Genomic DNA, 24,792 nt, shown 5'->3' on the forward strand with positions numbered 1-24,792 from the left:
TAAATAAATCCCTAATTTGAATCCCCTAAGTAAACTAAAAATTCTTATTCTACTTTGCCTGTCTCATATAGAGTAAACCTTTTATAGCTTAGCTCTGAACATTAGAGAATGTAAATATTATCCATAATAAAAATATAAATTTTTAAAGATTCCTATAGGAAAATAACACATTTTAATGTAGTTAATTGGCACTGTATTTTTGATAATTGAATGCATTTCTTAGGTTCCAGTGGTTTGGGATTTTTTAAGAATAGATGGCTGTATATTGTTAAAATATTGTTGGAAGTAATTATGTTAATAATGTACCATGAGCATTATAGGTTTATTACAGTGTGCTTTAAAAATCCTTAGAGTATTAACCTATATCTTGATTCTTTTCATGTATTTTTTCAAATTACATATGTACACAGCCCCTATTTAGCTTAGTAGGGTAATGAAAATTCTAAGACATTTCATTGTACCAGTATGCAAATGTACTTACATAGGAATAAGACTAGGTTTCCTTAAAGAGGGCAACAGAATTGAAAACTGAGGCCAACAAATAAATGAAAGTTTCTCTAAATCCATTGGATAATAGAGGCAGTGTTAAGGCTAACCATAGTGTTGAACTAAACAGAGGGATTATTCCTGGGTTTTGCATCAGTTGTTTTCTGCCGGGTGGCCTCACTTGTCAAAAAAAAAAAAAAAAAAAAAAGGAAAAAGAAAAAAAAAGTTTAACAGGCAAACATTCACATAGGCACATTGAGAAAAGAAGTATGCTTAATTCCATCAAAGCTTTAAAAAAATCAATCATTAATTTATTCTAACTACAATTGTTGGTCATTTGTGAAAAGCATCTGGCCCTTAAGTCATAGGAAACTCAGCACAGTACTATGTGAACACTTGTGAAGAAGCCCCATATTCGATTGAATGTAAAAAAAGCTATGTTAGTGTGTGTGTAGCTATGTCTAACTATACAGCTATGTTTGTTTACTCATAATGCTTTTTTAACTCTACTTTGTTTCCTGGATTTTGAAAATGTTGTAAGTGCAAATGTATTGGGCTTTATAAATTAGAAAATTGTTGATTGGCAGCTTTAAAAAGTCCTGCTTTTTTTACATCTTTTCGGTTCTTTAAAAGAGTGATATTTCAGCAATCGAAACATTACAACTCAGAAATGGTTTCTAATGAAGTCTAAATTCGAGATAGAAAATATATTTTTAAAATAGCTTTGGGAAGACATACCCTATTTTCCATATGGCTAAGTAATTGTTAAGATATTTGTTTTAAAGCTGGACTTAGACACTCCTGACTGCTCTCTAATTTGATATAGCTAGCCCAAATGATTTTATTCAAGAAACTTTGGTAGGAGAATTCAGTGAAGTAGATAAATAATTTTGTGGCTATACTCATATTGCAAAGTATAGAACTAATTCAGTCATTATTACTGTAGGTAACATCCACTTTTTTTTTTTTTTTTTTTTTGAGCTTTAAAGCTAGCAGTAGAACAGCAGAACAGCTCAGTTTTGGGATACATTAAAATATTAAGCTTTAAGTTAGGTTTCATGTTCTAACAGTATATAAATGGGATCACACCATAACCACATAATTATATGTGGCAATTTCTTCTGGGTTTTGTTGTTGTTTGTTTTAAGAATGAGTTTTCAAACTGTAAAAGAAGGCTTAAGAGAAGCCTTCAGGGGTGAAAATTAGAGCTTAAATTAGAAATAAAGGAAAGTTGCATTATTTTAATTACATGTTCTACTATAATATGAATAGTTAATATGTAAAAACTGTCTCCCCCAAGATGACATACTACTTAGTCTAGTCGTTTCTTAATGTACAAAGGAAATAAAGGGTGATATAACCAAAAATTGTATGTCACAGGCTTCCTATAGAAATGATCCATTTTCTTACTGTCAAATTACTTTTGCCAGATTACTCATATACTATATTTCACTCACTATTGCTCATTTAGTTTTTCCTAAAATTTTAATAATTACAAATTAAGAAAAACTGTAAATACTTCTCATAAATAAGATTAGATTCTAAGTAAAATAATTACCAGTAATAAAAAGCACTTTTTTCCACAAAAGAAAAAAATAATGATCATTAGACATTTATCTCATTTAATGCCATAAGTACATTATTGTAATAAGATAACTATGTTTTTAAAATGTGTATTGAAAATAAATTAAAATTTTATATGTCGTATATAGCATTCATGTATAAACTTTGTTTAGTCCTCATTTCAGAGGCACTGATGTCCAAAGTACTGTTAGGATGCTAGAGATGAGAGAAAAATCACTTAAAACTTAAAAATCACTTGTGAAATATAATGTTTGAAATGGTTCTTTGAGAATGTGCAGATTATGGCTTGCATAGGGACTCCTTCCAGCTCTCTGGGAAATGAGCTGTTGACATTCTTTTGGGTCATCATCCAAGATAGGAGGGCAACCACAAGGATTTAGCAGATAAATTCATCCCCAAAGACCTTTATCCATTTCATTGCAACTTGGAAACATTCAAGTTGAATAGTAGCATTAATGTAGCCCATTTAGCTCTTCAAAGTGAGCTTTATGTATTAAAAAAAAAAAAAAGAAAAGAAAAAGAAAAAGAAGATGACGATGAAGAAAATCAAATGACTAGGGTAATAAGTTATTTAAGTCTTCTAAGAGGTATTCTTTATTTACATAATTCTAAAGCACAAACCATTTTTCCCTCTATACCGTTTTCAAAAATAGAATTGAGTTCTATTATAGAGAGCAGTGAGCTTTTGAATTTTAACTAACTGAATCAGGCCTGCATATGTATAGTTGTTTATGACAAAGAACAGAAATAAATGTTTTAGTGTTGTGTTCTGAAATGAATGGCAACATTTTTTAAAGATTGAAAATTATGTCACTTAGATTCCGTTTCTCTTTTTGGACTTTGTGATCCAGGCAAAAGAAGCAAGAAAGCAGTGATAAACGTATTGAGGGCATGCACTAAGATTCACACACATGTCCTTTCTTACAAGTGGTGAAAAAAAAAAAACTTTTTGACTCAAACAGAAATGATACTATATAGGGCTGAATGTGCAGGAAAGGTTCCCACAATGCATTGTGCAAACCTAGGGCTAACAAATACCCTGCTGCTTTGAACACCCCCCCCCCAAAGACAAAAGCACAATGAAATAGAAAGCTTACCACCGGTAGCTTTCAAAACGACAAACTAGGCAAACTATACATCTCCACCACTCCAATTTTGTCAGAATGCTAATGAGCTTGCTCTGATCTTTACTCGGCTTCCCGTGTTTTCTACATCTTCAAGGACCACATGGCGCTAGCAAAATAAAGACAACTAAATGAGAATTTCGAATGCTTTTTGTGTTAGGACCTGGTGCTTTTCAGTGGACGCACTCGTTGAATATTCTCAACTTAAAAGAGTACAACAGGGGGTTGGGTATGAACTTTTTAACAGGAGGAAATTTGTACAAAAGTAAATTAGTGAGATGAGGAAAATATGAGAAAAATTTCTGATTAATTTCCACTCCATAATATCAATGACACCTTCAGCCCCACTCATACTCTTCTAACAAGAGATGCTGATAAAAGATGAATGATTCTGTGTTGTTCACAGTGAATGTTTAGTGGTTTTTTAATAGCAGCATTCTACATAAAAGGCACCAGGAAGTACTCCGCATTAGCAGTTGAGATCACTAGTTAATAGGATGATGTCTTTTAGCTTTTGTCACAAGATTATTAGAAAGGATGGGTTTCTGTTCTCATCGTGGCATAGTTGGAGTGCCTGTTGAGTACAAGTGCTAAAATACAGGTTTCTCAGTATTGTTTCACATGTAAAGCAAAAAGCCTTTTAATGCAACACCTTTTTCCTTTTTTACCAGGTGATTTTGTTATTGATCTCTAATCTGCCCCTTTTGCTGTATTGAATGCTTGAAGTGTTCCTCTTTTCACTGTAGCCTTGATACTAGCTATTTGTGTCTATAAATTCATTAACATTAAAACAGGGTCTATATAAAACATTTGATTCCATGATTTAGAAAATGGCAGATTATGTAGTTTTTATGGTTTAGGGTATAGATAGTAACATAAAGGTAAGATTGCCTGAATAAATACTGTAAAAATATGTTATTTGATTTTAAAAACCCGTATTTTTATGAGACCTAAATTATATATTTGTAAAGAACATATTTTTAACTAGATCTCTTTCTCTAGCAATCACTCTATATTTACTAGGAGAATAAGGTACTCAGCTGCACCTCTCACCATACCCATATCTGTAAGAGGAAAATGAAAATCAAAACTGAGTACATTTTTATATATAAAGATATCTGAACTTAGAATTAAACTGATTTTATACAACTAATAAATAGCCAGGAAAGGAAGTTTGATATAGCAACACTTATCAGGTTTGGTGTGGAGAAAATTCTTGGCTTAATACTTATATTTCTGATATTTCTATATACTGTTCTTTAAATTTCCTCTTATCCTGAAAAACTGTGTTTTTGTACATTGAACATTGAGCACATGTGCTTAAGATCTTGCTACTTAAGATACTGTAATTTATTCTTCTAACATAAAGAAGGGGAAAACCCTTCTGTAATAAGAATAACATGGACAACTATAGTTAATAAAGTCAGCAAAAAGTAGAAACTATCTTCTAAATATAACAACAGGTGTTTTTTTCTATCTGGTTATTCTGTATTCTGTATGATTTAGCATGATAGTTCTGTGCTTCTTAGAAGTGTGGATGGGAAATAGTATTCATGCAATAAAATGTCTCCGTTTTATAGAAGTTCTTTTTTTAATAGATATAAATATGTCTACTTTCATACAAATTACAATGAGAAGAGAGACCATATCACTGAAAAATATGCATTAAACTAAGTGAGATATCTATTTTGGCATGATAACTACAAAACTGAAAAAAAAAAGTAAAGAACTGTAGAATTTTCATTAATGAAAATTTTTTCTAACTTTATATGACATACTGTGGTAAAATAGAAATGATGTCTTTAGCTTATTAAAGTAGAAAGTTTCCATTTGACCTCCATAGACTTAAAATATGATGAAGTAGACAAACTAAGATATCATACTGTGTCTGCAAAGGAACTTTTCATAGGTACGAACAAAGTAAGGGTATCTGGTCTTATAAGTAAACAGAATGATTTTTAAGGTTCTGAAGTACCATACATAGACTTAGCTTATAGTTTCTCACTGAAGTAATTACTCCGGATGTTTCATAGGGCATTGAATCTGTAACATAATAAAGAAGCCAGTGAAAAAGTTAACATTTTATGTCTGAAAATTTTCTACGAAGTGAGTGTTTAGCATAATTTCCAGAGGCATTGAGCCACATCCTCATAGAATCCATTCCTTTTTGGAAGTAAAATGTAACATATTTTTGGTAAATGTGGTGTTACAGGTCTGTTTTGTGTGTGTCTGTGTTTTTAGCTGTGTCAGAATTTTTAACTTTATGTCACCTAACTCCAAGAATGCAAAATAATATAAATCATTTTCTAATTGCAAAAAATGACATAACCTCATGCAATTATATTCTAATCCAACATTCAGAAAAATTAAAAGCATAAAAAAAAATGTCATATAATTGGTTCTGTCACGTCTTTGATTAGCAGAATCATAGCCAGGTAGAAGAACAGTGAGCCAAGGCCCAGCTCTCCAAGGTCTCTGTGTGAATCTTCTCTTCTGTGTCCTTGTCCATTACATACCAAAGTCCATCTGTCCTCCACTGCTGTTAACATAATTATAGGAGAGGCTTTTCTTCCATTTAATCCTCAGTATACCTTCATCTGAAAATATGGGCTCCACCCTTCCAAGAGTGAGTTGGGACCCTGGCTGGGAGAATGAGAGCCATTCTAGTGTTTGCTATATTCATCCCTGTTGACTAGCTCACCTTCATAATTTTGAGCCTCTGTGTCGGCTTTAACAATGAGGACACTATGGCTTTCGAAAAAATTGGAAAGAACCTAACTTTAATTCCCATAAAGGAAGAAATTCATTCTTTTATGTTTAGTGATTCTCATTTAACAAATATTTTTGAGCCTTTTTTGCCTAAGTACTATACATTGAGTGTAGAAACTTAACCCTGGCTAGTGATTATAATTAGTTCAAATTTGGTCATATTGGGTCAACGTTGATATGGTGTGGCAGCTAAGAGAATTGTGAGAATTAAATTAGGAACATTATATCAAGCATTTGCACAGTGCCTGGTGCATATATAGTGTTCGATAAATGTCAGCTATTATTATTTACACAATCTCGTTCATATTTAAATCTGTCAAGGTCGCCTTTGAAATAAAAAATACCAAAGGATGAAAAACATTAGTATGTTAGGAATGTTACTTACTCTCATTAAGCATTAAATAAAATATTTATAAAAAATTGGTATTCTCTTTGCACATATGTACATTTTATTTATTATATATTGCATATATAATGGAATAGGCCTTTGGTTACTGAAAATAATTATGAATAGAAATACAGTATAAAGAAAATGGAGTTTTTTTTTTTTTTTTAAAGATTTTATTTATTTATTTGACAGAGAGAGATCACAAGCAGGCAGAGAGGCAGGCAGAGAGAGAGGAAGGGAAGCAGGCCCCCTGCTGAGCAGAGAGCCCGATGTGGGACTCGACCCCAGGACCCTGAGATCATGACCTGAGCTGAAGGTAGTGGCTTAACCCACTGAGCCACCCAGGCGCCCTGGAGTTTGTTTTAAAAGGAAAGCTTGCAGGGATGCTTGGCTGGCTCAGTTGGTGCAGCATGTGACCCTGGGTCTCAGGGTCATAAGTTCAAGCCCCATGTTGAGTGTAAAGATTACTTTAAAAGTCTTAGAATAAGAGGAAAGTTTACATTTGACGGTGTTTACAGGGCTTTTGCTGTTTTCTTTTTTATGTCTTCAGTGTTTAAAATTGGTAATATTCCTAAGTTATTCTTTCCTTAATATTTTCTTTCTGTAGTTAACAAGAAAAATTAAAACTACTGTCATACTTTCAGAATAACTTTATGCTCACAATTTGTTCAGCTAATTTATACATCTTTAATATCTTGTTTCTATCTGCATTTCATTATTTGGATTATTTAAAGAAGGAAAATATGTAAATTATATTGAAGTGTAGTAGCACTCAACTGTTGTTGAATCATTCTAGTTCATGCAATAGATATTGGATCATTACGATTTCTAGAAAGGAATCTCTGATTCAGAATATAGAGAACCTCACAAGGTTCTCTATTTCTAACATTTGTTTCTTTCCTCCTTGGCACTTACCCGCCTTTTACTATATAGTCTTAAGGTGACCTTTTCATTTGCTGATTCATGTTTGTTCATTTATCCAGAAGAACAAATGTGTATAATTTCTACCAGTGATATTTAGAAAGTATTTTCCACTACTAGAAATTTGAATTGGAAATATAAAATACAATTTTTGAACCTAAAGAATTATCACATCACCATAATTTTTAATTTGGAACATGTCTATTGCCTAAAGTGAGGTACATCCTTATTCTAGACTGTAATAAAATTTTTTAACACTTAAAAAAGTAGAAATTCCAGGAAAATGTGTTTTTCTCAGCAACTATCTATGAAACAAAATTTAGGCATTTGAACTGATTTGGCAGCAACATGTTTTTCTTCTGAATGTGAAATTAAATTTGTGTAATGTCATGCCAATGCTAAAATAACATCTTATACATGAAATATCACCCTTTCTTTAAAAAAAAAAAAAAGAGAGAGATCTTGGTGACTTATTTGTAAAAGGGCTAAGACAGTGGTTCTCAAACTTTTATCTGCATTTAAAAAACCACCTGAGGAGTTTGGTAAAAATACAGATTCCCAGGACATGTCTAAAAGATTCTGGTTTAGTGGATCTAGGGTGGGGCACATATTCTAAACAATTTATAATACAGGTGATCCACAGATCACATTTTGAGAAACAAGGGACTAAGATATGTTGAATCCACGGTGTAATAAATGCTAAGGGAAGTAGCAGCATAAAGATATCAGAGCATAGACTTGAAAACCAGCAAGATAACCAGCTAGACTCTGGGTGGTCTTGGACAAATTACTTAACCCCTCTGAGCCTCTATTTCCTCAGCCATTAACTTAAAAAAAAAAAAAAAAAAGGCTGATAGAACCTGTTTCAGAAGGCTATTGAGAGTATGATATATTGATACAGTTATAGATAAAATTTATATAAGAGTACTTGGCACAGAGCTCCCAGCAGAGGGTTAGTACCCAGTATAAAAGTAGCTTCTGCCATCAGCTATAGCAATCGCTTCATTATTTATTATTGTTTCTACTTTTACTTTAAAATATTCCTCAGCCTCGAAGTAATATGCACATCTCCAATTCTAACTCTTCTCTTCCCTCAGCACACATACACAGACTCTGAGGCCCTGTCTCTCCCCCCACCCCAAAATGCTTTAAGAACTGATTTGGCAATTTGACATAAGACTGAAAAGTTGTTTTGTGTTTGTTTGTTTGTTTAACCCTTGGCTTATACACAAAAAATGATAACTGTGTGAACATTTTCACAACTAAATAGCTAGGAAAAAGCCTTAGGAATTTGCTAGTCCCTCAATTTATATACATTTCATAGAATTGATATGCTAATTTTATGAGTTTCATGAGGCACATACAGAAATAAACAAGTTAAGCCTTGTATTTTGAAAAATTTATTTTAGAACATCCATGAAGGAACCAACTTTGCAAATGCATTTTTTCCTCTTCTATTTCATCCTGACACTATCCCAAGAAGCTTAATCAAGACTTCATAATTTGATTTGACAAAGAATGACATCAGAGATGGCTAAACATGTGTCAATTGCCTCCTCAGTCTGGAGTCAAAATCAAGGTAGTTTATGGAAGGATGAGAGCTCTGCTCTGATACCCTTCTCCATGTTTCCCCAAATGGAAGCATTTTTATTAAAAATATAGATGTTAATGTACAGAGACAACAGGATAGCTGTTTATCCTTTCTAGGTCCCTTCATCTTTGGGATAGGACTGACCAACTGAATAGCTGTGAACATTCTTTTTATCTTTATACTGACTCACGGAGTTCTGCTTTCAAATCATTATTCATTCTGATTGTAGAGATATTGCCAGCTCTTAGTCTAGTGGGTTGTAAATTATTATGTCTTTCTTTTAGCAACCAGATAGGCTTTTAACACTTTCCATAGGCCTCTAGGTGCACTGCATAAGAAACTAAACATATATAATGATTGCATCTGTTTCCTGTCCCCACATGTCATTTCTAAGCTGGAATGTGAAAGGCATTCATCCACTCAGGGGAGCTATTTCTTCAGGAGAAGTTTATAAGTTAAGGGAAAAAAATGTCAAGCTGGTATCTATTTTCAAAAATTAAGTTAGCTTTTTAAAAAAAAAATACTTAAGAGTACCTATTTGTAGTGTTTATTGCTGATTAGTTTTTATGTAATGGGTTTTTTTTTTGTGTTTGTTCTAATTGGGTTATTTGGATGAATGTTGTAGGAGGAGGAAAATTAATCAAAATTGTGAGATTATTTTTAATAGCTGCATGGCCTGAAAGGATACAGTTTGGTATAAATATATATGTAGCTATTTTCCTGAGGGAATACAGTGGACTTTACCATTAAAATAAGAGTATATGAATTAGTTTTCTCTTGTTTTCATACTGGCGACGTTGGGAGAGGATATGTAAATTCACAGTACAATGAGTTATGAACATCCAACTTGTGAGTGTTTTCTGCGTTTATTGACTGTTTATATATTTTACGCACCCCAAAACCACCCAACCCCACTCCCCCAATGCCAGTTCACTCTGAATTAATAGCACCACTTGGTGGCCAAAACTAGGAATTGTGTAAAGTATCAAAGTATCTTCCCTGCCAGCATGTTCTCCTCGAATAGACACTTCTGATCTGAATCTTTTTTTTTTTTTAAAGATTTTATTTATTTATTTGACAGAGAGATCACAAGTAGGCAGAGAGGCAGGCGGGGGGCGGGGGCTCCTCGCTGAGCGGAGAGCCCAGTGCGAGGCTCGATCCCAGGACCCTGAGATCATGACCTGAGCCAAAGGCAGTGGCTTAACCCACTGAGCCACCCAGGCGCCCCTCTGATCTGAATCTTGATGGACCTGGTCATAACTCTATTTCTGGTGCTCTTGAAGGATCTACCTCTGTAAGGAAAGTTTAAAAATAATTTCTAATAGAAAAAAATGAGTTTATTATGTGTTTCAGTGCTTTAAACAATAGCAGTTTTCTGTTAAGTATAAATAACCTTCCACAGAAATGAATTATTAAAGTAGTCATAAATATTTTATTTTCTCATGAGAATAAAATTAGGGGTAGCTAAAATTTCAAACTTTTAATACCACTTGTTTTAATTCAAGTACTTATTTTGAAACTAAGTAAAAGGTTAATAAATAAAGTTATAGTGAACATTGCAAAATTGTCATTGTTGACTAGGTAGCTATTTTGCTCAACTTTGAAATGTATAATATTAACAGAAGCATTGTGAGGACTAAACATACTTCGAGTTGACCATGACCTTGGGTGGGAATGTAGGTAAAGTGTGTTAGATGTGATTGCTCTAACCCTTTTTAAATAAGCTACAGCTTTGGAGAGAAAGAGAGAGGACATACAACATAATAGAAGGACATATAGCTAACTGGTGGAGATTGGCCCATAAGACTTAGCAAGAATCTGAGAGGGACTGTTGGGGGTAGCATGACGTTCTTCAGGCTAGGGGGTATCTAAACATTTCTATCATGATAAAAAGGGGAATTGAACATATCTTGGGGATTAAGTTGAGGGAAAATCTGGAAGTCATCTTTGGAAATTCTAAAGATTCTGGGAGTTACACACTGGATTTTTATTTTCTCGGACTTTCTAACAAGATACGGCTATTAGCAAGGGTATCTTTGGAAAAGATTTAACAGAACGTGTAACCTTGGAAAAGGGAATGTCTCATATTGAATTTGCATTTGTGTTGATCCTTTAAGAAAAGAAAAATGGCTAATAGGTAAGTTAATGGGCTTCCATATTTGAGGGGAATGAGAAGCTTAAAATGATGGTAGGATGACTTCTCCAGTGAAATTGATATGTAAAGACAGACATTTTTTACTCAATGTAGCTAACATCTCAAGATTTGTGCCGAATTGCCCAATGTTTACTTCTGCTGGTAGGCCTTTCTGGTGTTTGCATAGGTTGTATGACTCTGCCAGGAGAAATCACCATTCCTTGCTCCATCAGTAATCCCAGGAATCAGATAAAGAAGACCCTGAAGCTTAAATAAAGAATGTGGATCCTTTATGTGTGTATGTGGAAAGAGAGATAGTGAGAAGGAGAGAGAGAAAGAAGACAGCGATAGCAATATAACAAAACCAGCCACCATTACATTGATTAAATATTGTTATATGCCAGACACTGTTCTGGGTGTTTTACATATATTAACTTACTTAATCTTCATAGAACCATCGCTGCTAAGGTAGTATTATTGTTTCCATTTTTACAAATGAGGAAACTGAAGAATAGGGAGATTAAGTAATTTATCCGAGTTCCTGTAGCTCCTCAAGAGCAGAGCTGGAACTTATATACTTTTGGCCATTTTCATTGACAGATGCTTCAGATGCTCAAATGGAATCACAGTGGTTTATAGTTGTCCAAGAATTGAACAGGTCTATCCCTGGAATCATGTTTCTAGAAGGCATTATGTACTGACCTATATAATTCAAGGATCATAAGGATATATGTGTATATATAAAGGCTTCCTATTCCCCTTGACATCCCCTGAGGAACTGCTCTGAGATAGTTGTGAAGTTCCAGTGGCCTACATTGGAAGAGTAAATAAAGTCCCCACTACTAATGGATGAACTAAGGAAGAGAATGGTTTTTGTTTGTTTGTTCATCAGAGATTTGAAGGTTTGCTTTTTGCTTTGTTTTGTTTTGTTCGTGCCATTTTGCTTATCAGAGCCATTCAGAAGGCTTTGTCAAGGTTGGCCTGAATCCTAAATAAAGGGCCTGTTCTTTTAAGACTGGTTACCCTGTGAGTGTCGGGTGGGGTGGCTGAGAGTGGTGGTTTACAAGACAGACTGCCTGGATTTAAGGCTTAGTTCTAGCTAGCTAGATAGCTCTAAGTTATACAGCTCATTAAACATTTGATGCTATTATCATCATCATAATTATCATTATTATTCCCAGCCTATGAAAAGTTACTTGTTGTCACTGATCTGATGAAAGAGAGATATTATATAGAGTAGCTTCTATGAGACACTGTTCCCAGAAATTCAGGAAACAACACTGGATACAAGTCCATCATGACTGTTGCTTGTGTACCATGATGAAGAAAGAGAACAGCTCCACTGAGAAGATTAAGGGGCATCAGTTGAGTTGATAGGTTGCTGAAATCCACACTAGTCCCCTGATCTAGTCTAGAAAAACAGTATTCATTGCTTTTGGTTCAAAGTGTTGTGTAATTTTTGAAGCTCTGTGCAGGCCAGAATGCTGCTGGAGATGGTTCTGCAGTGTCCCATTTTGATCAGGCTTCCGTGTTTTGAGACTGAATGTTGCCATAGACTGGAAGGGGATAGGTTAAATTTCCTTCTACTCTCCCTCATCACATAAAGATGTTTAAGAAGTACATAAGGAAGGATATATTCCAGTGTTACGAGGTTATCTGAACCCAAGCACGATTAAAGAAGGTATAAAGAGGAAGAGGAAGTTACTGTATGGGTAGTGCATTGGAGGTTACAGGTTGAATTCATCCCTTATTGGAAATTGAAGGCACTGGAAACACTGTGGGTATGATTTTTAAAGGACATTTAAACACTTTAAACAACCCAAGAGGGATTTACCAAAAGAGTAGCTGACTGACTGCATAATACAACTTTGGAGAAACTCTTTATTAGAAAAAAACGTATTTAGAGCATGTCTACCTGGTTTGTCTTTCTGTATTTTAACAATGATACATACTTAGTTTTCCACATTCTCAACAAAATCTTATCTCATTCTTACCTGGCATTTAGTAAATCAGCTATTTCATCTGCATTGCCAATTTTATAAGCTGATTTTAAAGATGCTTTACTTTTAATATCAAAATCTCTTTCTATAAAAATGATGAAAACTTCCTTCCTCAGTGAAGGTTTTTACTTTAGTTCTTAGTTTTTCTTGTTGAGGGCTTTCTTTTCTTAAAATTACATCCACTTCTATGTCAAACTGTTGTTATCATTTTTTCTGTATTTTAATAACTGATTAACTTTTAAATATGTTCTAGTAGTCCATAATTTTCAATCTTAAAATTTACCTTCTTTAGTCTTTGATATTAAGCAATATTCTCTGATCTTTGTTTTTAAATCCCTAATATCCTGCAAATACCTAGACTCTCATTACTTGGAACACAGCCACATTATTGTGCCGTCCTTGTGACCATCTTTTGTATGCAGTAGTGACACTGATGACCCAGTAGGGCATTCACTTTGTTTCTCTGGCTGCAGAAATGAGTTCGTACTGATTCACCTACATTTTTCACCTATCCTGCTAATGACCAAAGACATAATAACTATACTAACTATATAATTTGTTATGACTAACGAAGATTTAAAATGTAGTGTCTGTAGAGTTGTTTAGAAATTGACCCTCACTCTTGGTATTCCCGATTATGTGTCTCTCCCATTAAACCATGAGCCCTTTTGAGGAGAGAAGCCACACCTTGGTCATCTCTGTTTCTCCATTTCCAGGCACAGGGCTGCATATGCCACCATCACCTTCTTCATTATCATCATCATAGCTAGCATTTTTAGTCTCAGGTACTGTGCTAAAGACTTTACACACATTTTTTTTTTTCATTTAATTCCTCTAACAATCATATGGGGTAAGCAAAATGATTACCCTTATAGAAATGGAAACTAAGGACCAGAGAGGTTAATTAGTCTAAGATCAAGGAGCTCAGTTAATTTTTTTTTTTAAGTCAGACTGGAAGAGCCATTTTGGATGCAGATTTAATGTTCATCTTATTTGCAGCATATGCAGGATGATGGTTCTAACCAGCCACAGAAACTATAGACAGTACAATTATATGTTGTGCTTAGCCTTACCAGAATTTATAGTCTTATCCACAGAAGTTCCCCAGAATTAACACAAGTAAACACATTCAAAAGTGTGGTACTTAATGTATAAGGGATCTTTATTCTGAAGTTAATTTATGAATCATTTCAATATATTTATGAATATTTCCATAAAAATACTAAAATTGTAGATTGGGTTCCCAGACCACCCTATTAAAAAAAAAATTACCCAAATGACCTTTAAAAAAAAAGTAGAGGGGCACCTGGGTAGCTCAGTGGGTTAAAGCCTCTGCCTTCGGCTCAGGTCATGATCCCAGAGTTCTGGGATCGAGCCCCACATCAGGCTCTTTGCTTGGCAGGGAGCCTACTTCCCTCTCTCTCTGCCTGTCTCTCTGCCTAGTTGTGATCTCTGTCTGTCAAATAAATAAATAAAATTAAAAAAAAAAAAGTAGACCTTTATTCTCCCAATGAGAAGATTCCTCCACCTGCCCCCAGAAATCTTGACTTACTTAAAATATATAGAAGGTTGGAAATATCTTTTATAATATTTAATTTAATTTAGCTATATAAACATACATATTTAAAATCACATCTTAAATACATTAATCTAGAAATAATTGCTCCTGTCCACTCCCATTTTTCAAGAAATAATTTTATCCAACTCTTCATGTTTGTCTTTAACATTAATGTCTCTGTCACTTCTGGAGCCCCTCTTTAAGTCATTTCCAGGACATGACTGTGAGAAGGCCCTAGGACCAGGGGGTGGAGGAGGGTGAGTAGAGAGGAGTTCGCCAGGTGCAGTCCAAACAAAAGGGGCTTCAAGAGAGGGGAGAACTGGCAGGGGAAGCTATCCATCTGTAAGCATGGCTCGCAATTCAAGTTTTCCCCTTATTACAGGATGCCTAATTGATTCACTAGGTAGACAATAGTCTGTTTGGTTCAATGATGCCTATAAAAGTGACTCACTATTTTTCTTATTTTACAAAAATATGTTAAATGTACCTTTAAAAAGTAAATACAGTTTTAAAGTTATATTCTGAACATTTTGCCCTTAGTTAAGTGCCTCTTTGTAGGTAGCCAAGATAGTCATGTATTACCTGAAATGTGGATCATGTTAATACCTTTATATGCTCTTAGCACTGAAAAGTTAATAGGTCCAAAACCATCCCATATGTAACTTAAAATACTAAACTATAAGTAAATATAAAGAATTTTTCAGTTACAATTTTTCCTGTGATAACTCCTTCCATGCTTTTGAATTTATTTTTATTTTTTGCTATTTTAAGTTTGTGCCAGGTTTAACTTTGAGAAATCTGGCACTGACCTTTGGCAGAAAAAAAAGACTACTCAGACTGTATTAAGGAGTTGATACAAGAAGACTGCTGTCAATTTCCAAACTTCAGATATAGCTTCTTTTTAGGTTTATGAAGGAAGAACTTCGGTAAAGTTGTCTATACCTCTTCCTGTAAGAAGTACATGCTAAGGGTACCTGGGTGGCTCAGTGGGTTAAGCCTCTGCCTTCAGCTCAGGTCATGCCCTCAGGGTCCTGGGATTGAGCCAGGCATCAGGCTCTCTGCTCAGCAGGGAGCCTGCTTCTCCCCTTCTCTCTCTCTCTCTCTCTGCCTGCCTCTCTGCCTACTTATGATCTCGCGCTCTCAAATAAATAAATAAATAAATCTTAAAAAAAAAAAAAAGTACATGCTAGAAGTCTATCAGAAGTTATCTGTAGAGAGATGTTGCCCTGAATCTGTTTTACCAAATAGGTAAATTAAAGGTATTTGAGAGAGTACATTAGTTTTTATTTTACTGCAACAAAAGGAGACAGGATTTTCCCCAAAGTTTTTATTCCTTTATTAATTATTTTTATTAACATATAATGTATTATTTGCCCTAGGGGTACAGATCTGTGAATCATCAGACTTACACACTTCACAGCACTCACCATATACGTACCCTCCCCAGTGTCCATAACCCAACCACCCTTTCCCTACCCCACTCGCCCCAGCAACCCAAAGTTTATACTCTTAATACTGCAATGAATATATCATGTTAAGCAAATAGTTTTAAGACAATTGCTACTGAAAACATCAATAAAGATTATGATATTCTTCATTTACGTTGATTGCTGTTTGAGGATATTCTTGGGGTGGAAACATTTATCAGCTATTTGCTCATCAAGTAAAATTTCTTTTCATAATAATAAGCTCTGTTTCCTAAGTTTAAAATATTTTTTAAAACTGATGCACTGCAGTCCTGCAGGAGTATTGACTTTAGGAATTCATGTGCCTATGATCCTACATAACTACAGTAAATTCATCTTTCTTGTCCATTATAGAGATCTACAAGATTTCACTTCCTTTGTTATTAGAATGTGTTTCTCCAGTACCAGTGTCTCTCTCTACTGTAATATATTATGTCTTTCAAAAGGTCATCATACTGGTGTTATCATACCATCAGGACAATTTGTAATGGAGACTTTTTTGTTTTTATGTTTGGTTTGGCTTTGTTATGTTGTGTCCTTTAAAGGCCATATGGATCACTAGTCAGCCATCTCCGCTATGGGGCTATGGCACGATTTCAGTATTCCTTAATGTTTTCATGGTAGAAAATCTTGAATTTGTTTATATGTACAACAGCAGCTTACATCTTTGTGTTTTCATTCTTTCCCACTGAATTCATCTTCTGTTTGGGTAAAATTACATTGTTCCTTATTTTGTATTTATATAAGAATTCAGTCTAAAAACATATCTTTCTAAAAAATATAAGTTTATGGTGAAATATTAATTATGAAAAGTAAATTAATAGACATTTTTTGAACAAATGATTCATAATTTTAGGGGTTTGATACCACTTTTATTTGTTTAAAATTTTACACTGAAAATACTGCTTCTGAAAAAATAAATGAAAACTACATACATATTGCTGGATGAATGAATGAGTTCTTGAATGAAATTAAATCTTAACTCAATTTGAATCATTTTTTGGAGGACATGAAATGTAAAAATGGTTGCTATAGTCAACCTGCGTTTATTAAGTATTTATACTGTATGTAGTGCTATGTATTATGCTGCTTTCTGTTGAGTGGTTTTTGTGAAGTCATATTTATGGTTACTTTTCCTGCTGTTGTTATCATTCTTGATCATTTCATAATTTTTACAAATCATATCCCAGATGCTTAGTAATTGGTTAAAAGAAAAAACTGATATTAAAAGATTGTGATGTCAAAAAAGATGTTACATTCCTAGAGGCAAAATAAAAAAACAAAAGTCTTTGGGAGGAAAAAAAGTAGGAAAAATATGGCCAGAGATTGTATTAATTGGTTAATACTTTAAAATGTTAATGTGAGGTTATTTGTAGTATATTTACATGAGGCACTGTGTTTTAAGATACAGTATTAACAATCCAGCCATGTTTTTACATTTTAGTAATTGTATACTAACCTGTAGTATTTTGTCATTTTTTTATTTCAAAATGGTCTTCAATTGTATATGTTCTGAATTTTTCAGTTCATGAAACTGAAAAAAAAATTGAGATTTTTTTTAAAAGTATCCATATTCCGCTCTAAGATGACAAAAATGTAGTTGTAATTACAAATTAAAGATGATTTTGAAAGATATGTAGTTAACCAGGTGAAGTTAAACAAGATAAAATGATTTATGGTCATTTTATGAAATAATGACAGTCTTCATTTTAAGCTACAATGTAAAGTGCTTTATTCTGAGATTATGTATTGTGGCAGAAGCTAAAACTGCCTTTTTTCTAACAGTGCCAGAATACAACCTCTTTTTCTTTTTGCACTAACAAGACTGCTTTACCACCACAGCCCACTCTAAGTAATTAAATCAATCCTTTGTACTTACCGTATTCTCCTCTAGTGACGGTACTAGATCTGATTATATGCTTCATGCATATTCAAAGTACCGCACTGACAGCTCTTTAATGAGCTCTTACTTAATCAGTATGAACAATGTTCATCTTGTTCTTTTTTTCCTCATGCATTAGAGCTAGGAACAGTTGGGAAAAATGAAACATCCAGCATTCATTTGAAAAATATATTGTACTTTGAAAAGTGTCTAAGCTGAGGAAGTTGCATTCTGCCCTTTAAAAGTCTGATGGACAAATTGGATTACTAGTATTGGATTAAATAACAAATGGTTAGAGGAGAAATGAGAAAAGCTCACTGTGATCACAGGCTTTAATATTTTTTGTTACTTATAAAGCTAAAGGGGTCTTTAACCAGTTATTAAAGTCAGGATTAATTTGTAATGGTTCAACTTACTGGCTTTTAAAAGCTTTTTAAATTTAAAATTTTTTAATTCCTGAAAAACAATAGTGTAATGATGTATTAGAAAAAAATTTAATTTTTTTGTTACTAGGCTAAGTATAGATTGCCATCATTGTATACTATCTCAGATAAGGAGTTAGCGATACAGAATTGATTTAACCTCAAATATGTTTTTTCAGTTAATTTATATAATCTTATGTAGCAGAGTATAATGTGTCTTTAAATATTTGTTATTGTTAGGCTTATTTCCTTTTGAAACATGAGACTCTTATATTATTAGTCATTTCCTAACAATTAGGGGATGGATATCTTTTCTTCTTACCTAGAAATCTTAGGCAGGAGTTAAACTGAAAATAACACCGTACCATATCAATATTGTTATTCTCAAGGAAGCAGTCTTCCATTGAAGAAAATGATGCTAATTTAAGAGTAGGCTGGTTGCTTCTAGTATTGCTGAAAGCCTCAATTATAGGTTAAGTTAAACTCAAAACAAAGTTTTAATATATCTATATTTTTAGAAGCCCATTTATGTGATGAACACAAGAACTAAGCCTTTAATCAGAAAATAAAATATCATAAGAACTGCACCTATTAATATTGCACACATGTGTCATTTCACTGATCAAAAAGGCCTTCACCAGGGTACAATTGGCCTTTTTCCAAATTGCAAGCTTTTTCTCAGCTTTTTCTTTCTACTCTTTCTTCTTTTGTTGCTACCCGGGGATTTGTGTGTATCGCAGCCTATCACAGCCTGTATCACATGACCAGTGTCAAGACATCACATGGTCCAAAGTGAATACAAAACCAGCTACCCTAAAAGAGAGATTAAAAATACTGTAAAACAATAAAGACTTTTGTTCATACTCCAAAAAAGATCTATCCTACGTCTGCTTCATACCATAAAGTTTTAATAGCATTTATTGAAGGCACGTATCCTCACGATTCTCCCTAACGATGAACAACAGATATCTATTTTATAGGGATGCTCTGAAGTACATGTTAAATCTTTTGCACACAGATCATCAGCTCTTTATATTCTACTTCCATTCTTAAAAATTTCTTCAGCTCTCTGTTAATGTGAAAATAGTCATTAGCTCTTTATATTCTATTTCCATTCTAAGAATTTCTTCAGATTTCTATTGTGGAAATAGTTACATAAATTGTGGCACACCCATGATATACGCAAGTATTAAAAAGAATGAGGTAGATCTTTGAACAGCATAACAAAAGCAAATCACAGGGCAATATATAATATGATCTCACGTGTGCTAAAGAAAAGAAACCTGTATGTGTCTATAGATAAGGTATATGCATGTGTTTGACACACATAGTAATCTGTGTGGTCTGGAAGGAGATGTGCTAAACTGTAGAAGTACTTACTTCTGGAGAAAGGAGATGAAGAGGGGAATTGGAGAGGGAGGGGTTGGTGAAAGACTTGGCTTTTCTCTTATTTTAGGTATCTATTGTCTGAATTTTTAAAATGGGCTGGTTGTGTGTTTGAAAGTTAAAAGAAAATGTCTTGCTTAAAAAGAAAACGAAACTAGAATATTTTATTTTGGGCTAGATATTTAAGTTAGCCCTATGCATCTATACAGAAATGTGACTAAAGTATTAAATAATGGCCTAGCAAAACAATAAACCAATCATGGGTGAAATTCAGAAAAACTTAAAGAAAGTCAAAGAATTATAAGGTTGACTAGGTATAATTTGCATAGAGAGATGGGAAGAAGGTAGGGAATTAATATTTTTCTTGAGTGTGGTTGTGGCCTACTTCTATATGAACAATAATAAATATATAATATACATTATAACCCTTGATATACTGGTCTTTGGTGGGGAGTGTTATAGATGATAGAAGGTAAATTTTAAATATGCAATCAGTGAATTCTAAATTTTAGATCTCCTCTCTGCTGAAATGTTTTGTGATTTACTGAACATTATTATTTTCCTTATAATGTGTCTTTTCACAGATAGCTATAGGCATTTTTTTATAGCCTGGTCATTTACAATGCATTTAAAATAATTTGCATGTGTTTGCCCTATTAGAGATGATGAGTTCCAGAATGGTATATGAACATATATCTTTAGTTTACTTTTGGTGAGGAAAATAGGAAAAAAAGCAAGTTGTTACAATTGGAAGCTTTCATGAAATCTCTGGACTTCTCTGATCTTCCTGCTAGTCCTATAATTCTCATAATGATTTTTTAATGTGTGTGAGTGTGTGTGTGTGTGTGTGTGTGTGTGTGTGTGTGTGTGTTTAATCATGACCGTATGTCTGTCAGCACCATGAGTTCCTCATTGAAACATAATAACAAATCAGCCTCTGGGGAGGATTTAAAAGTTGGAACACTTTTTTTTTTTTTTAAACTGTACTTAATGTTAGTTTGATCTGTAGATATGTTCAGGGATACTGAAATATACATGCTGGATAATACCAGCTTTAGAAGATCGGCTTATGAATTTTTAGATGTTGATTTCTTTTTTCAGACCCTGGACTTCAATATTGTGTTATTATAAAAGCTTAATTTGTGCTATTGGGGCACCTAAAATGTGTTTCATGTTAAAAAATACTTGTGCTAAATTATTTTTTGGATTATAAAATGTCAGATAAATAATTCACTGAATTACAGGAAGGAACACAGAAGAAGAAGAAGCTATGATGCAGGAATGGTTTATGTTGGTTAATAAGAAAAATGCCTTAATAAGGAGAATGAACCAGCTTTCTCTCCTGTAAGTACCCATGACTATGCTTGTTTTTCCTACAACACTGATGAATCTTGGGCTTTTTGTCATTGCCTTCTTTAGGATTTCCTATTTATTAGGCTTATTATTTTTCTTTCCTTGGAGATTACAGTATAGTTTATATAAAAATAAAAATTAAAAAGAGTATATAATCATTTCTGAACAGTAAGTTTTCAAAACAGTAAGTTTTTAAAAATAGTGGTATATACTGAAAAATGTTTTTTTATTTAGAAAGCCAAGGAATATAAAAAATTTTTGTATTTAAGAAATAAAGCCCTTGTGCACAAAGAGGAGATTTGGATTATATTAAGGGTTAGAGGACAAAAGAAATAAAATTGAAGTTTATTTAACCTCACATTTTAAGTTAAAAATGAAAATAACTCTTAATAAGGACAAAAGTACATTTGTATTCTACAGATGATGTTACCCTAAATTTGGGTAATTCCTCCAGTCATAAAAAGATCACTTTTGTGTACAGTAAAATGGAGACCAGACCAAATGTAAGCATTCTTGGTCTTTAGCATTTAGTTCACTGTAGGATTTAATGTGTGTTCTTTTTGTTCACTAGCAGTATTCTTATATTATGCCACCTAGTGTGGGAAGGAGCAGACTTACATGTTTTATTTTAGTGAAAACCTCTATTTTTGTCATTTCTGCCATGCCTGAACTTGATAAAAAAATTATGAAGAAGCACAAAATTTAAATCCTCCTGGATTTTTAATTGTCTCTATATTAAATTTGCACTGGTAGTACTTACATGTTTCTTGTATTCTTTTTACATGGCGTTCCAGATACGAGTGTTTATAGTGAGCTATGAAAAATATTTTACAAAATAGTCTTATACCTGGCACTTAACACAAGAAGCATTGAAGAATGAGACTACTTATCTGAAGATTAAAATATACCTCTGTGCAATTCAAAATTGAAGGAGAAAAATAATAAATAGCACTAGTAAATATTCAACCTGAGGAAGGTTTTAGGTTTGTGTATCATTTGTTTGGAGTAGCTTAAAGTTAAAGAGAAAAGTCAGTTATGAGTCCTAAAATCAATGTAACCTAAAGGTTCTTTTAAGTGTTTAATGATTTAGTAATTAGCATATTGATGAACTTTTGTAACTTGCCTAGGGAAAAAGAGCATGATTTAGAACGACGGTATGAGCTGCTGAATCGGGAATTGCGGGCAATGCTAGCCATTGAAGGTAAGAAATGGCTATGATGGAGAGAGGTATGTGAAGTGTCAACTGTCAGAAGAGATTTAAAGAGTGTAATACACTTCTGGTCTCACTAGGTGTGGCCTGACTAGGAACCAAAAGGAATTACAGATAAATGCCTTAGAGTTAGAAAGCCAGAGTCACATAAAACTTAAGAACCCTAATTCAGATAGATAATCATTATGTGTACCATTAAACACAAAATTGTCTTACTTTGTCAGTAAGCTGAAATGTCCATAAAATGGAAAATACAAGGAGTTAAATGATTTAATTACATTTTACTATGTGAAATTTAAAGTTGTTTCCAGGAGGGAGGTAGGGATTGATTTATCATTTTGATTTTTCACATCAGACTCTAAATTTTACCTTAATATTTAATTGATGTCAACATGGAAATATGTCTGCGGTCCACTATAGTTCTTAAGATTCCAACTCCTATTAAGTGAATATTCAGGCAAAGATTGACATAGCAGATAAATAAAACACTTTCATACTTTTCGTAAAGCTTTTCTATGAATTACATAGTAATCCTAAGCATCGTTCATAATATCAGTTAACATCAGCTAGCTTACTATGGCATTTACTATATATGATTTTTTAAAAAAATTTTTACATGTTTAAGAATGCACTTCTGCCTTTTAGTTGAAAATGTCTTGTAGTTCAAAGATGTCTGCTTTAAAAACTAATCCTTTGGGCTCTGTAAAATGGACCTTTTGTCTAATCAATGCAAATTGATTTTCCTATTCTATATTGACCTCTTAACCCATTGACTGTCCATAGTAATTTTCTTCTTTACCTGATAAGGTACCTGATCTATAATAAGCCAATTCTAATTAGTTTAGGAACTAGAAATTTAAGTTTGTAAGGGAAAGCCAAATGAAACTGTATATTTAAAAAATATTTTAACTAATATTGTGATTAATAAAATATATGCTATTTATCTAAATATAATCTTTTATGTATAAAAGTTTTATTTTTAATTACTTTTAATCTGTAATCTCATTTGATAAATAGGACTGACAGTGTTGTATATCCTCATTTAAAAATCAGATTTACTTTATTTTAAAGGCTTCAGATAGCTAATTTCCTTCAAATGGCTATCCAGATAAATCAAATTATACATTGATAATGACTAAAAATTTGTCAAAATTATTTAAGAAGTTCTGTAAAACTTGCCATTGAAATAAAATGTACTGGTATGCTAAAACATATTTTTCCTCTTGATACAATTTTTGTAGTCATGGTGTAGTCTTTAAAAGAGAGTAGAAAGCTAAATATTTGAAAAGTGGGTACAATAGATACTATTTATATGGTATATATATGTATGGGTGACATAAAATGTATGTATATATATTATGTAAAAATGTCTGACTCATTACATAGTTTATTCTTTATAGATTCATTATACATTATACTCGATACAGAATATTAAAAACATTCTCTCATGTATAGTAAGTTAAATTATCCCTAAAATACAACTTGATACAATACAGTTGACTTTAAAGGCAGATATTGTTTCTGTCCCCAAACCAGTTATATTGCCAAATACCATCTTAAAAAGAAGGGCATGACATGTAGAAAATATCTCATTTTTATGGGTAGTCCTATGCCTATATGCCAAACCTACCATCGCAAATAATTGAACATTTTATCTGCCTCTTTTTCTTGTACGAATCAGTACAAAGTCATATTTTTTTAAGAAGGGGAAAAGGTGTTTTTCAAGCACCTTTAATACAATTGATAGTTTTTTGAAGTTTTGTTTGGTTTTTATTTTTTAATTAAGGTCCTTGTTCCATAAGTGATGGGGCCAGTTTCTGTTGGCTGGTTGAGGGAAAGAAGAGATTTGAGGAAAAAAGTAGCCTGTTGATGACAAATAAATGTCACTTTTTTCATAAGAGGCCTGTCCCACTAGCCTGGGCAGTGCATGGGCTGGGATGTCCTGGGCAGGTACTGACTGTTGTGATGATCAGTTCTGTGAACGAACGCAGTATCCTCTGAGTCAGCCCTTAGAATGTGCACACATGCAGTTCAGTAGCCTTTTGAAATATAAAACCCACAGAAAAACACATAAATAGGCAACGCTAGTTGGTGTTGATTTGCTTTCCTTTGTTTTAAGGTTCATTCATTCCTCTTTTTGTCCCCATCTCTTCTACTAGGTAGCCATAAGTTGGTTTTCTAATAAATAAACTAAAATCTTTTCGAATAAATCTGCACCAAGAGAAAGCACAGAATATTAATAGCCATATAGCACACTGAAAGAAATATTAACAGCTTGGTTTGAGAAGGAAAAAAAAAATTCAATATATCCATTCTTCTGAAAATCCATAATCACTTTGGCCTGTTTTTGCCTTTTTTTTTTTCCTTGAGGTGTATTTCATAGCAGGAGTTTCACTCTACTGAGCTAAGTTGTAGGATCCCTTAAGCTAACAAACATCTTTTAGATACTTTTCCTATAGTTTTTTTGTTCCCGATTATTTAATGTCCCCTCAGGAAAGATAAATTCATTTCTGCACAC

The 24,792-nt window shown here is 33.2% G+C and overlaps 1 protein-coding gene across 13 annotated transcripts in view; it reads left to right on the top strand.

Annotated features, from left to right (window-relative positions):
* The window catches only part of EHBP1 (EH domain binding protein 1), a 360,247-nt gene that overhangs the window by 330,265 nt on the left and 5,190 nt on the right, over positions 1-24,792 (top strand). For all 13 annotated transcript variants that reach the window (XM_004742041.2, XM_004742042.2, XM_045077893.1 and 10 more), the window contains 2 exons: positions 20,956-21,055; positions 22,192-22,265. In XM_004742041.2, the coding sequence (XP_004742098.1) occupies positions 20,956-21,055; positions 22,192-22,265 (174 nt within the window). The remainder of the gene's footprint in view (positions 1-20,955; positions 21,056-22,191; positions 22,266-24,792) is intronic.

Source organism: Mustela putorius, unplaced genomic scaffold (assembly GCF_011764305.1).
Source record: "Mustela putorius furo isolate JIRA1106 unplaced genomic scaffold, ASM1176430v1.1 tig00000224_pilon_pilon_pilon, whole genome shotgun sequence".
Taxonomy (NCBI): Eukaryota; Metazoa; Chordata; class Mammalia; order Carnivora; family Mustelidae; genus Mustela; species Mustela putorius.